This window comes from Micromys minutus, assembly GCF_963924665.1.
Source record: "Micromys minutus genome assembly, chromosome: 25".
Taxonomy (NCBI): Eukaryota; Metazoa; Chordata; class Mammalia; order Rodentia; family Muridae; genus Micromys; species Micromys minutus.
The window spans coordinates 39080115-39095140 of NC_137960.1; the positions used below are offsets into that span (position 1 = coordinate 39080115).

Sequence of the window (15026 nt, forward strand, 5' to 3'; positions counted from 1 at the left end):
GCTCTGAATTTCTGTTTCTCTTACTCCATCTCCTGAGTGCTAGGACTAGAGGTGTGTACTACCATGCCTAGCACTAATATCCTTTTAAATGCTTATAAATGCTCAGCTCTTTGATTGCTCCTGGAAAGAACTTTATTATCATATTGGCTTCCTCATTAGTGAGATCAACAGTGTGGGGTCGGGTCTGGGTTTGAGACAAGCCCCCTCCCCTAAAGCTCAGGATGGCTTTCATCTTGATAGGTAGCCAGGGTGACCTTGAGCTCTTGAATTCTTCTGCCTCCCAGTGCTGAGATCTCAGGCGAGCCCCGTCATACCCAACTGAAGAAACAGTTTTTAAGTTGTTGGTTTTATCTTACGTTTTAAACTTTTATGAAAGTACCCGTGGAGCTAGAGAGATTACCCGGGGAGCCCGGGGTTTGATTCCCAGCACCCACGTGGTGGCTCACAACCATCTGTGATGGGATCCGATGCCCTCTTCTGCTGTGTCTGAAGACAGCTACAGTGTGTACTCACATACGTAAAATAAATAAAGAAATCTTTAAAGTCACTTCAGATCAGCACAGGCCCAAAGAAACAGCCCAAACCGATATATAAAGCCGGGTTCTAGAGGTCCTACACCCCGCACTAAGATGCTCTGCAGTGGTTTAGAGGCTTGCACCTCTGAGTTTGACTGTGATTATTTGTGCCCCAGCCGTGAGAACTGTTTCGGCAAGATTAGCTAAGCAGAAATATACTTACCTAACAGCAAGTGCTCAGCCATTGGGACCGGTCTGGAGTGCCTTTGCTCAGGGAGGTTTTGTTTATTTCTAAGTCCCCTCCCCATGCCAGGAGGAGAAGGTGGTGTTTACAAAGAATTTACCTAGTCAACCTTCAGAGAGTACTAGAAACCCAGATTCCATACCTAAACTATGCCGTACCATCCCGACACATGCCTGATCTTGTCTAACTCAGAAGCTCAGCAGCGTCCACCTGGTTAGGAATCGGACAGGGGACCCTTCTTTCTTTATAGGGGCCCCAGACGATTCTAAGTTCTGGTTAAAACCATGGTTGAGGGCTACAGTTCTGACCTTCATTGTGACAGAAAACCTCCGTAACAAACTTAAATGAAAGACCAGATAGATAACTGAAGGAGAGATTTCTTTCTCAGTGGATACCAAGTACAGTCTGGTTCGGGAGACGGACTCTCACACAGGCCACTGTCCTCACTCCGTGTGCTGAGGAAAAGCTGTGAACAGTAAAGGTGTAAAGGCTGGGTCTTCCCCATCAATCACAGTCAGGACAACAATGAGCAGCCGGGTCTCATGGAGCAGTTCCTCAGCTGGAGCTCTCTCCTTGTGGTTGACCCTAGCTTGTGTTGAGTTGGAGTAAAATTAGCTAGCGTTCCTCAGTTTGACATTTACTGTACTTTTGGCTAAAAAATCATCCTTTCAAAACTGCTGTTCGCTCCGCCCTCTGCATAGTTGAGAAAGACAATGATTGTGCGTGCACTCACAGTGATTATGCAGATGAACTGGAACGTCAAAGATTTTACCTCCATACCTGCCTGTACAAATGCCCCTTCTCTGTGGTGTAGCCTTTTCAAAAGTATTGTGCTAGGAATATTTAAGTGTTCATCTGAGCCAGGTGTGGTGGCTCCTGTCTTTTTCTCAAGGAGGTAGAGGCAGGTGGATTGCTGAGCTGGAGGCCAGCCTGGTCTGGAGTCCAGGACACCCAGGACTACACAACAGAAACAGTGTCTAAACCCTGTCTTAAAAAAACAAAAAAAAACAAAACAAAACAGGAAAAGCTAATCTGGCCTAAACCAAATTTGTGAACACGTTCAATAAAACAAAAGGGTGTCTCTGAACAGTTTCCGTGACCTACAAGATGAGTAAAATTTGAAACTGTTATGCATATAAAAATCACGATGAGGACTGGAGAGCTGGCTCAGTGGGTCAGCACTGGCTACTCTTGCTGAGAACCTGGCTTTGTGTCCAGCACTCCCACGGCAGCCACAGACATCCAGCCTCTGCCGGCACCAGGCACTGCAGTGGTGTACAAACATGCTTGCACTTAGAACACCCATACACAGAAAACAAAGATAATTTAAAAAGTAATGTTGAATGACGTGAAGGACAGGACCACCAGTCTGGGTCTGGGGGAGTAACCCAGAGGCACAGTGAAAGGTTCTGGGTTCAGCTCCTAGTGTCAGACCCGTCTTGTCCATTTCCGTTTTTGTGTCCCTCTCCTTGTCTACGTATCCGCTTCTGACTGGAGCCTGGAGTGTATCCTCTGCTCTGAGATCCGGATGGCCACTGTGTTCTCTCAGCAACGTGGAGACACGTCACCCTTCACTTCTGGGTGCAGCTTGTCTCACCGATGAGCCATCTTAAATCAATCTATCTCTTTCTTTCTCAGTCACTTGGTCTTGCTATGTAGCCTAGGCTAGCCTGGGCTATATAGTGATCCCCAAACAAACAAAACAGAACAAGCTTCACACTGACAAATGTCACATTTGCAGCCCCCCCCCCCACAAAGCGATCTTATCAGGGGACAGGGCGCTTGCACAGGAAGTCACAGTCACTTCCACAGCAGAGGGGGAAATCCTGTCCCGGGGCTTTACTGCTGATGGGAGATGTGAAATATCTCTTCCCCATCTGCTGTTGTTTTGTTAAAGGGAGAAAAAAGATTACATGAGAGAGTACCCAAAGCCAGCATCTGACCCATCACCGCTTTCACGGCCGTTAGGTGTGACTTTGGCATTTAGAACAGGCCTCTCTGCGTGTGCTAAAAATGAAAGGAGGGGTAGGTGGCCCTCACTTTTCATTTCTATACATCTGTGATGCGAAAATGGTCCAGTAGGAATGTGAATTCGTATGTCTTTGTAAAGCCACACAATAACACTAGACAGTAGAGGTGTCTCGGTTTAACCCCTGCCTCCACGATGCTTTCTCATTGGCATGGCTCGCCCAGGGAGCTTTGCAACTGTGGTTGCTGGGCCTCACCCTGGGGGCTTCTGATTGAGGTCTGGGGTGCGACCCAAGAGCCCATTTCTAAGAAATTCTTGCCCAAGCAGCAGCTCGGAGAACCTGTCCCACAAATAGTTGAGGTGGCTTCCCGAGACGAAGCCTTCGGTTTGTAGGAAGTGACTTTTAGATGAACCCCCAAAGGTCACAAATGATCACTCAGGTCATCCTGACATAGGGTGAGCATGTCAAAGAATGAAGCCAGTGGTGTGGCCAGCCAACGGAGCCTCTCGAGCAAAATGTTGGGCTGTTGGACAGCTCACGATTTCTGATCTGTCTGTGCTCTGTCCCTGTCTCTCTCTGTCTCTTTGTCTTTCTGTTTCTCTGTCTCTGTCTCTCTCTGTCTCTCTCTGTCTCTGTCTGTCTCTCTGTCTCTGTGTTTCTCTGTGTCTCTGCCTTTCTCTCTCTCTCTCTCTTTCTCTCTCTCTCTCTCTCTCTCTCTCTCTCTCTCTCTCTCTCTCTCTCTGTGTGTGTGTGTGTGTGTGTGCCTGTGGAAGGGGTTACATTAAACAAGCACTCTCTCACTGAGCTCTCCCAGCTACAGAGACAGTTTCTTGGGGGAAAACAAGATGTGATGTTATGTTGTGTTAGACTCTTCTCCCAATATTCTCTGCCAGACTTTTGTCAAAACAAGTTGTCCTGGGACCAGCTGTCATCCTTGGCAGGCATACAGCACTGATCTGAATAGCCCATGAAGGAGGAATGAAGTGGGGCCCTTGGGACCCTAAGAACGACCTGCCCAGGGGAGGTCTCATGGACCACAGCTAGCTAGACAAGCCCCCAGTTGTTGATTTGTTATGAGACAAGCACTGTTTGTCATTAAAATGATCCAATATTCCTGTTGATTTTTCCCCTTGAAAGAGTACAGATGTGTGTGTGTGTGTGTGTGTGTACCCACGTCTGAACTTCGTAAGTTTGCAGCAGACATGTTTGAGAGTGCTGTGTTATCTCTGTTGACAACACATCTTACTCCCAGCCCTGGGTGCAGTGAGCTAAGTCTGCATGTGGTGTTTTGCTGGGGGTGGGGGTGGGGCTCCTCTCAGCTTTCAGAATAGACTTCCACAGGGACAACAAGCACGTCCCCGACTTATGTCTATGTAAATTAACTTGTCCAAGTGCTAAGACGATCTGCAGCTCGGGTCTCAGTGGGCACAAAGCTGAGACAGAAAACAGTTGCCATCAGCTTGGTTCAAAGCCACGCTTTCCAGTTAGGTAAGAATTCCTATCAGGATCCAATTAAATGATAGATCTCATTTAAGACATAGGCACATATTGTCTGCTTTATGGTGTAAATTGCATTTGCTACAAACCAAATGTGCAAACAGATGGGCTTAATAAGGGAGAAGGAGCAAACTGTGGCGCTGAATCAGGGCTAGCTTCCGAGGTGCCTCTGACGTCAGCCCCGCTGCATTTAGAAGCCCATCAAAATACGTGTGGGTTTGAATTTTGGAAGAACATGAGGGGGTTTTCACCATTTCTTCTGTAAATATCTACTGGGCATGAACTCTGGTATAAAACTCCTGAAATAAGACTTATGTAAGGGACGGTCTTTCACAAGGGTCACACAGAGTTCACCAAGGACACTTGTCACCATTGATCTGCCACCTCCCCAGCTCTTTTGGGCAGGACAAATTTCCATCTTTCCTCTTCTCTAAACGGATCTCCTAGATGCGGGGTCACACGCAAAGCTTTGCGAACAGGGTCTGGAACCAGCAGACTGGCACTTGCTTGTGCTGTATTTTTAAAGTCAGCCTCTTGTTCCACGTAGACCTGGAGGGTAAGCAGCCCCTCCAGACAGGCATGCAGTTTGAGCTCTGATTTGGACAGCTCCGACATCCTGTTGCAGGAAGAGAAACCTGGGATGCCTAGAGATGGGAGAAAGCAGAGCATCCCACCCGTCCCCATGTTTCTAGCTCAGGCCAGGCATTCAGCAGCCCAGAAATAACCCACCCTCTCTTCCTCACATCCTCTTAGCAGCTGAAGTGGATTGGTTAGGAAGAGCCCTCCACCCCCTTCCCCTGCTGTCTTTGTGTGGTAACTTGCTTCCACTGGCTGGCTCTCTGCCTCCTCCCTGGCAGGAGTATGCCCTTTGGCTGCCTTCCCGGCCTCTCTACAGGCACATTCCCAGCAGTGCCCAGAGAGCAGGCGCTTGGCTGAGCTCGCTCCTTGTTCAGCCTTGCCCTCCTTTTGTACCCCTGACCGGGCAGGCACAGTGGTCCTGAGCTTGCTCATTCTTTCCAGCTCCCACTGATTTTGTCCTTGTGGAACCGGCTCTTCCCCCACTCAGATGCCTTCATGTCTGTGGCTTAAAAAGGAACCCAGCACAGTAAAAGTCTAACTGTTGCCCTGCTGTTTTTGAGTGGCAGCCGCATTCAGAGGCATGGAGTGTGGGTAATCAGTAAATAATTGCTGATTGGGTGGGTGGGTGGGTGGGTGAGTTGGCAGTTGGATGGATGGGTGGGTGGGTGGGTGGGTGGGTTGGCAGTTGGATGGATGGGTAGGTGGGTGGGTGGGTGAGTGGTCATCTCTGCCTTCAGAATGGTCTGCTTAGATCCCAAGTTTTAAGTCTGTGGTCTCTCAGATTGGTCTGATATATATTCTCTCAGGCCAACTTTTAACCCACCACCAGTGTCTATAGGTAAGTCAGCATTTTCCCAGGAGTCTGCAGCCTATCTTTGGTGACATACATTTATTCTTCAGCCACCTGCAAACTCACATAATGTTTAGGTTTTATTTAAAGGTAGAAAGTCAGATAAATAAAGCAAACTGGTGATCCTGACCCAACTCAAAGATGCAGGCATTTTTTTAGCCAGAGTTTAAAAACAGGACTTTTTGATTAATTCTTTGGTTAAAGGTATGGGAGGTGTTAAATTTTCAATTCATTTATCTCCACCCCCTCCCAACTAAATTCTTAAAGGTCTTTTAAAAAGGTTTTCCTGGGCAGGAGTTCTCTCCTAAGTACAGGGAATCTGTGGAGTTTATCCCTTCTGGGACAGCTACACATCAGTCCTTCACCCGTGGTCAGCATCATGTACAGGATCTATTTTAGGGTGCTGAGGGGAGTGTATGAGAGTCATCTGCTCGGTCTGGCTGCCTGTGGGTGGGGAGCGTTGTGGGGGGAAGCACTGTCAGTCACACAGGGCAGGTGACTGATTTGGATGCTCCTTCAGGGTGAGGGGACAGCCAGTGGATGCTTTCGAGCAGAAAGGAATGTTCTGCTCCCAAGATGAAGCTGGACCAAGTCTCCTCCTGCAGTGCACAGACAGGCCACCAGGGGCGCCTTTCACAAGAGAAGGGAGGCAACCAGTTTGAGAGGTTGGTGAAGGCAGATCTCTGTGAGTTTTTGGCCAGCCAAGTCTATATAGTGAGTTCCAGGACAGCCAGGGCTATGTGGAGAGACCCTGTTTTAAGCCCCCTTCCCCTAAAGACTGCCTCAGGGCTGGAGCGTTGGCTGTTGAGGGTAGTTAGGAATGAGGTATTGAAGTGCATTCGCATGCTTAGACGTCCTTATTCAGGCCCTGCTTGCCCCTCACAGTGCAGTCTCCAGAAACCCCAATTTCATACTTCAGAGTAGGGGTGGCACTCTCTTGCTGGCTTTAGGCCAGTATCTGTCAGATGGAAGGTAGTTCCCACAGTAGCTACTCCTGATCACGTCACTGGAGGTGGTCGTATACTGTTCCCTACAACAAGCTCCTCTTCTGTGTCCTACCATAGTTAAAGCCCTTCGTTTATAACTTGTTGGGACCATATTGTCTAAGCAAAGTGCGTGCCGTTTAGGGCATACCATGCTGGCAGGAGGAAGCCATGTCTGTCATGCTGAAGGAAGGTCAGCCCGCCCCTTACGGTAGTGTGCAGCTTGTCTGTGTTCTGGTTGGCGGTAGCTGCTGATAACTAATTCTATTTTCAGCAAAGTTAGACCGTATGAACTGATTATTCTGAGACTGCCTTCTCAGGGATACCAAGAGCCTTTCCAGATTCCTGTTCATTTTGTTATTTCAAATAACCATGTAATTTGTAGTGTGAACGTGGGCCGATGTGCTGGTTTAAAAATCACTGTGGAAGTGGAGGTTGTTTTCAGGGACCAGCAAAGAGTGAGAGATGGAGAGCCCTGTGCTGAAGGAACTGTTTCTGTTGTGAGATTTGTGGGCCTGTGAACCTGGTAATCTGTCATTTGTGGCATACTTTGTTGTTCTTGCTTTTCAAGACAAGGCCTCACCTGTAGCTCTGGCTGTCCAGGACTCACTGTGTAGAGCAGGCTGGCCTCGAACTCAGAGATCCTCCTGCCTCTGCCTCCCAAGTGATGGGACCATAGGCAAATGGCATGACACCCGACTTTCTAGGCATACTCTGTGTTTGGGGGACTTCGGGTGGGTAGGTCGGGCAGGTAGATAACCTCTGTGCAGGTTTGATTTGGTGGTGGGGGAGACTCTTCAGGGTAGAAATTCGAGCCCAGGCCACTTAAAATGAGGCCATGGTCTCACAGAGACCCTTGCCCAGGACTGTGGCTGAACCACGCAAGATTCACGAGACCGCTTCTATTGTGGCCTATTTTGTGCTCCTGGCTCCCTGGAAAACATATTTACAAGAGGTAGGAGGAAAAGACGCCTCAGTCAAGGGACAGAAAGAAACGGTGAGGGCAGCCGGCGGTGGGAGCTGCGAACGGCACAATCTGTCTTCCTCGCTTGTTGATCCCGCGTGCCATCCTTCAGTTGGCACCACTACTGCCAGGAACCACCTCCTCCCTCTTCCAGGGGAGAGAGGCATGTGACGGTGTTAACTCTTCCTTCTCCACAGCTACTTCAAACTGATTCTTTGTAGCGCTATGACCCACATCGACATTAGAACTGAAGATATTTTAGACATGTCAAGGACGGGGGAGGGGGGTTGGAAAAAGTGTCACTTGGTCTGTCAGATGAATTCACAGGCTCTGGGTTAAATGTTCCTGGTAGCTGAATAGTGAGCGATGGGGGGGGAGGTACCCCGGCAGGGGAACCTAAGAAGAGGGGAAAGGAAAAGAAGAAAACAAACCCACTGGTGAGTGAAGGACTCGGTCCTGACGATAACTCAGCAAGATGAAGAAGCGGTCTGTTGGGTGCCTCAGACAACATTCTAGAGCATTTAGGATGTCTTTGCTGTCTCTTTTAGTGTTTTCTCTTGGGGGTGGGAGACCCCCACCAGGCAACACCAACACAGCTGTTGTGGACCAGAATAGGAGCTTGCTGTCTGGGGTGAGAAGCCAAGAACAGCTTTGTTCGGACGGCAAAAATGGAAGTTTTCATGTGTGTCTTTTAAGCCTGTGGGCAGGTTAGTTCTGTTGCTTTGTCAGCTTGACACGAGCTAGGGTCAACTGGCAAGAGAGAAGCTCAGTTGGGAAAAATGCCTCCATCAGATTGGGGTGCAGGCAAGCCTGTGGGGCTTTTTTTTTAACTGATGGGTCAAGTAGGCCGACCCAGCCCACGGTGGGTGGGGCCACTCTTGGGCTGGTGTTCCTGCCAGGAAGCAGTACTCCTCATGGCCTCCGCTACAGTTCCTGCCTCCGGTTCCTGCCCTGACTTCCCACACGGAGACGTGGAAGTGTAAAGCCAAATAGACCCTTTCTTTCTCAAGTTGCTTTTGGTCGTGGTTGGTTATCAAAGCAGAGAGGGGCCTGCCTAGAACACTTTGGACCCATGGCAGCACATCTGAAGGTCCACGTGCTGGTTGTTTAAGCTACTGCTACGCCAGTATTGATCTCCACAGACATAGCTTGTCCAGCCTCAGTCAGAAGACGCACCAAAGTCTGCAGAAACCCTGCTCACCGCCATTGGCTTGGAAAATAGGAAGCAGAATTTTCCACCAAGGAGCGGAGTTCTTGGAAATACTGCCTTTCTGTGGCACCTGGCCTGGATGTTGGAGATCTGTCTCCTCAGTTCCTCACTTTGAGAGCTCAGGGAGGGCCTTTCTGAATTGGAAATTGCTAGAAGGAACTGTGACATGAGATTTGGGTATCTTGGTGACATTCTGTGCTTACTGTGGAGTTAAGGCCCGAGGTTCAGTGTCTTTGGGGGAATACAAATGGCCAACTGCTCACTGCACCCTCTTCCCCCCTTCCTTCCTTCCTTCCTTCCTTCCTTCCTTCCTTCCTTCCTTCCTATCTTACTGTGTTTCATAGGCTGGCTTTGAACTCACAGTCCTTGTGAAGCTGGGATTCAGATATGCACCCCCCCACAGTCCTCTGAATCTGTAGAGCCTGTCCCACAGTTCAGTGCTATGTGCCCTGTGCACTTTAACTGTGCGGCGCCTGTGACTCACTCACTTCCGTGACAGTCACTAAGGGCCCAGAGACCCTGTGTCCCCCATGACTCTAGCGGAAGTCCAGCTCCTCTGGCCTCTCGCTCTTTGCAGCGTCTCCCTTCCTAGGTTAGCCGAGGCTTGCCAGGTAGACTGTGAGCCGTTTGACCACTGTCATTCTGGACTCTGCGCCTCCACAGCTGCCCATCAGCCTTAGCTGGGAATGAACACATTGTTTCCAGGGTGGAGCAGCGGGAGGCTGTCCTAATTGGATGCGGACAGTTGAACTGACTCTGGAAACATCCCACACCCTGACAGGCTCCAGTCCTTGCCACAAAGCGTGGCTCTGCCTTTCTTCATGATGGCGGGTGGTTCACAGCGGCACCGCCTGCTGCTGCCTCGCCAGGATCGGGGATGTTCCTTCGAGAACAAGCAGGAACAAGCTGACATTGGCAGATTGGTCTCTGAGAAATCAAAAAGGTGTCCTTTGCCCTCAGTCTTGCTTTGACTCCTTGCCACCCCCAACCTGCTGCCCTGCACCTCAGGATCCTACCTGTTTCTTTGTACCTTGTTTAAAATGTGCCCAGCCTTTGGCTGATGTGAGTGTTAATATGACCAGCAAAGCCAGAGTGGTGTACATGCCCTGACTGGCAGAATAAATCCTTAGCTGTCTGCAAGCATGGCAGAAAGGAGGGGTGGCCACTGTGCTGGAAGACCCCAGGGTCCAGGAAACCCTGCAGTCAAGTCCTGTTCCACTTTGGCTAGCCATAGCACCCACACAGCTCCTGCAGTACCCAGTGTAAAAGGGCCCAGTGCCTGGCACACTAAATGTCACACACAGCCCAGCAATGGGCCTTAGCAAGGATTCCTTTGTCATTTTCATCCATCCATCCATCCATCCATCCATCCATCCACCCACCCACCCACCCACCCACCCACCCACCCATCCACCCACCCACCCACCCACCCACCCATCCACCCATCCATCCATCCATCCATCCACCCATCCACCCATCCATCCACCCACCCACCCACCCACCCATCCACCCATCCATCCATCCATCCATCCATCCATCCACCCACCCATCCATCCATCCACCCACCCACCCACCCACCCACCCATCCATCCATCCATCCATCCATCCACCCACCCACCCACCCACCCACCCATCCATCCATCCATCCATCCATCCATCCACTCATTCAACATCCTGTGTACCACTGTCAAATGCAGTAAATGACTGTTTCTTGGAGACAGGGTGTCATGTAGCTCATATAGCCTCAGACTTGCTGAAGAGTGGAGGGGGAGGACCTTGAACTCCTGACCCTCTGCCATCCCCTCAGTGCTGGGATGACAGGCAAGCAGCACCATGTCAGTGAAGCCAACCTTACATTTGTGTCTTTAGTTTTAAAGTTTCCCATTGCCGGTTTTCAATTTAATGTTTTCTCTTTCTTCTACCTTTTCCCTTCATGTTTCTTCTTTTTTTCTTTCTCACTCTCTAGCCCAGGCTCTGGAATTTCACTATGTAGCCCATTTTGGCCTTGAACTCATGGCAATTCCCCTGCCTCATTCTCTCAAGTCTAAATCTTACCCCCTGCCTCTTAAAAACACTTTTAGCATGGGGGGGCATGAGGGGGCAGTTGGTAGGTGCTTGTCTAGTATGCACGAAGCTTTAAGTCTAACTCCCAGAACTAAATAAACCGGGTTTGGCACTACACACCTCCCAGCACTCAAGAGGTGGGGACAAAGAGCCTAGAGTTCAAGGTCAACTCTGGGTACATAGTAAGTTCAAGGCCAGTATGGGACACAAGAACCCACATCTTTTAAAAAGCCAATAAATAAAAACACATATTCTCATATGGCATATGTACATGAAAGTACATTTACATACATGTATAAGCTAGCAAACAATTTTTAAAGTGTCAATCATGCAACTATCAGTAAAAACATAGTTTTACTATGGGGTCCCTCAGTAGCACAGTGGTTCTAGGCATGGGCTGCAGGAGGAGACCCTGTATCAGTCAGTTAGTCAGTCAGACAGACAGACAGACAGACAGACTTTCTTACCTGGCTGAAACTATCAACAGTGCTGAATCAAGAAGTCCTGCTGGAACCTCACTGTTAGGGTTTAAGTCCCCAGTTAGGGTGTTGAGTGGGAGTCTGGGAGTCAGGTGCTGAATGGGGAGTTGGGGGGTTGAGTGGGTGTCGGGGTGTTGAGAGGGGAGTTGGGTGTCGAGTGGGAATCAGGGTGTTAAGGAGTGAGAGGAATTTTTGTGCATATTAAATGGTTTGGATGCTGAAGAAATACTAGCTTTGAAACTTCAATTCACGTGACATATTTATTTTTAAAGACCACCCAGATTTCGAGGTGAGGGTCCACAGACCCTGTGGGTTTATCAGTCACTCTGTGCTCCTTCGGGGCTACCAAGTGCTTCTAACCTCTCCTGTCACATTTCACCCATCCTGGGATTCAAACACTGCAAGACTTTGAAGTGATGAGACCCATTTTACCATGAGTTATGTGGTGAATAAACTAAACCACAGTGTATTCTTTCCAGTGACCGTTCCAGCTCCTCTGAGCTTATAAACGCTGTCTTCTGTTTGTTGCAGGACTTAGTAATTCGAATTGTTTTTATCCTTGGCAACGTAACAGCGAAGAGTAACCAGGCCCGGGAACTTTTCTTCAGAGAGAGCGGGAGTGTCGAAACTCTGCTCACACTGTTTCAGAACTTCTACCAACCCGAGGAGAACTCACCAAAGCTGCGGCTCTCAGGAGCCAGGACACAGGCAGAGGCCGAGGACGTGCTGGTCAAGCTGACCCGAGTCCTTGCCAACATAGCCATCCACCCTCGAATTGGCCCAGCGCTGGCCGCCGACCCTCGGGTGGTGGGCCTGTTGCTTACAGCTCTGGGTGAGAGAGCTGGAGACATCTGTGGGAGGGCTGTGGTGAGGGCTTGGCTCACTTTAAGGAGCCTCCTTAGCTGTGAGAAGGAAAAGCACTTTCGGGGTTTGGGTCTGTTGGTAGAGTTCTTGCTGATATACTCGCAGCCCAGGGTTCAGTCTCCAGCACTGCTGATACCCTGTCGGGTGCTCATCAAAGACTAATCCCAGCACTAGGGAAGGAGGGAGGCAGGGAGGTTGAAGGCCAGCCTGGGCTACATGAGACCCATCTCAAAACCGAACCCTTCTGCCTAGTGGTGCCTTATCACATCCCAGATTTCAAGACCATAAGACCAATAGTGACATAAATCTTTACCAAAGAGTCCAGTCACCAAACCACGCCCTTTAAGAGGGTGACTGTTGGGTTGTTAAGATGAGGGAGGATAAAGGTGCCCGCAGCCAACTGCGACTAGCAGAGTTCCATTGCAGGATCTACAAAGTCAAAGGAAAGAACCACTTTCTACATGTTATGTAGGCAGATCAATAAATAACATAAAATTTTAAAATTTTAATCCTTTCTTTGTTTTTTTTTTAATCCTTTCTTACTTTTTTTGTTTTTTAGAGACAGGGCTTCTCTGTGGAGCTCACTCTGTAGACCAGGCTGGCCTCGAACTCACAGAGACCTGTCTTCCTGTGCTTCCCAAGCCACCACTGCATGGCCCTAAATTATGGTTGGTGAATCATATCACAATTTAAAATAATTGTACCAGTCAGAAGAGCAAACTCAGGCCAAAAGTTTGAAATTCTAAATCTTTCCACGGTCAGTCCCTACCAAGAGGGGTCACCATTTTCCCCTTCTTGTGTCACCCGTAGTTGTGTCCTCTTCCTTCGTGCCCCACCTTTCCAGAGGTTGATTTGCATCTGTGTACGCACGTGCTTGAGTATATGACTTACGTGCAGGTGCTTATAGAGGCCAGAGGGGGCGCCAGAGCCCCAGATCAGGAGTTGCACATGGCTGTAAGCTCCAGATATTGGGTGCCGGGAACCGAACTCTGGTCCTTTGGAAGAGCAGCAAGCACCCTCAGCTTGCTCAGCATCTCCCCAGGCTCCCACAGCAGAAAAACCAATTCCTCGCGTATCTAAAGGTGGAAGTTCTCAGTCAGCATGGCAACCAGTTCTGTCCCTGGAGAGAACGTCTGGCTCCTAACTCTTTGTGTGCTTTCATGGCCTCTCTTTGGTGGGAGCCACCACTGGGATGGCAGAAAGTCTGTCTGACTCTTTCATTCTATTTTTGGGGGGGATCAAAGAAAAATAATAAAAGGAGGTCCAAAAGTTTGTTGCCCTCTCTACAGGCCCTTCCCAGTGGCATAACCTTCCCCCATTAGACTTGACCTCTCACTGCTGGGCCACAGTTCTCCCTCCCAACCCTATGTCCCCAGAAATAAGACCGAGACTCAAAATATATTTACAAATACCTTGGCCATGTAGCATAGCTCGCTGTAAACTCACTGTGTAGCTAAGGGTGAACTCCTGCTCTTCCTGTCTCTGCTTCATAAGGAACGGTTTTTCAAGTGCACAGCACCTTGCCTAGTTTATGCAGTGCTGGGGGTCAAGCCAGGGCTCTGTGTATGCCAGGCTAGCCCTCTACCAACTGAGCTGCATGTTCAGCCCCACACGGATTTACTTGGAGCTTCCAGGCTTTAAGTCCAAGCCATTGTTTCAAGAAACTGGGCATGGGGGGTGTGCAGTGGTAATCCTGGCACCAGGCTATGGAGGTGAGAAGACCGGTCAGAGGGGGCAGGGCTGGGTGGCAGAGGAAGTGAGAAGTGATCTACTGTGTTTACATGGGTGGCAGAGCCCATGGTGAGCGGTGGCTAATGGCCCTTAGAGGACCACTCTCCTGGGAGGTAGGATGTGGGAACCAGAGCAAGCTTGGGTCCCTGGGACCAGGGCATGTGGGTGGGGTTCCACCCAACTTTCCTAGACCTGGCTGTAGGAGTTGGGTCAGCATGTCACGGGAAGGAAGGCTTTCCTAAGCAGCAGTCCTGGAGCTCAGCCCTCAACCCTCGTGGTGTTCTCAGAGCTGCAGGGCTAAGCGTGTCTCACTCCCTTATCCCTTGGCTTCAGAATCCAAGTCACTCGGTGACTCCGAGGAACTGGTGATCAACACCACAGCAGCCATCAACAATCTGTCCTTCTACCAAGTGAAGAGCTCCGTCCTGCAACACCGAAAGCTGGATGTTGCTGAACGTAAGGCTCGGAGTCGGCCGTGGCTTCGCAGACATTCACTTAAGGCCTTGACTGTAGTTCCTAAGCACACTTTTGGGGGAGTTACTGGGACAGCTGCCCCCACATACCTGAGGACCTCTGAACATGGGAACAGTGTGTTTCTTAGCTTTAGTTGAAATGCTTCACGGTTTAGCACCCTTAAAAAAGAATATTACCTCATCTCCTACCAAATACCGAGAACTTAACATTTATCACTTATTATCCACTTTTAAATACAGTTAAAGAAGCAGAGAATAAGGTCACCAGTGGGATTTAAAAATGTGTAAAACTGAGCACTCCAGAGGCAGAGAGATAGAGAGGCAGGAGGCAGAGGCAGAGAGGCTTAGAGAGTGGGGGGGAGAGGGGGGGAGAGAGGGAGGGAGAGAGGGAAGGAGAGAGGGAGGGAGAGGGGCAAGAGGCAAAGGCAGAGGCAGAGAGAGGTGGATCTCTGAGAGTTTAGGGCCAGCGTGGTCTACATTGTGAGTTCCAGGCCAGGCAGGGCTGTGTCACATAAATAGCAATAACAACAGACCCACATAAACAAGTCACCACACATAGCAGACGCCTCTGGTATTGCCCCCTCTCTAATATGTGCATATATG

At 49.6% G+C, this 15026-nt stretch overlaps 1 protein-coding gene across 1 annotated transcript in view; it reads left to right on the plus strand.

The window, feature by feature from the left end:
• ARMC2 (armadillo repeat containing 2) overlaps positions 1 to 15026 on the plus strand; it is a gene marked incomplete at its 3' end in the record, with an annotated part of 93481 nt that overhangs the window by 68573 nt on the left and 9882 nt on the right. The window contains exons 12-13 of the mRNA XM_080937630.1: positions 11887 to 12187; positions 14284 to 14406. Of these exons, the coding sequence (XP_080793756.1) occupies positions 11887 to 12187; positions 14284 to 14406 (424 nt within the window). The remainder of the gene's footprint in view (positions 1 to 11886; positions 12188 to 14283; positions 14407 to 15026) is intronic.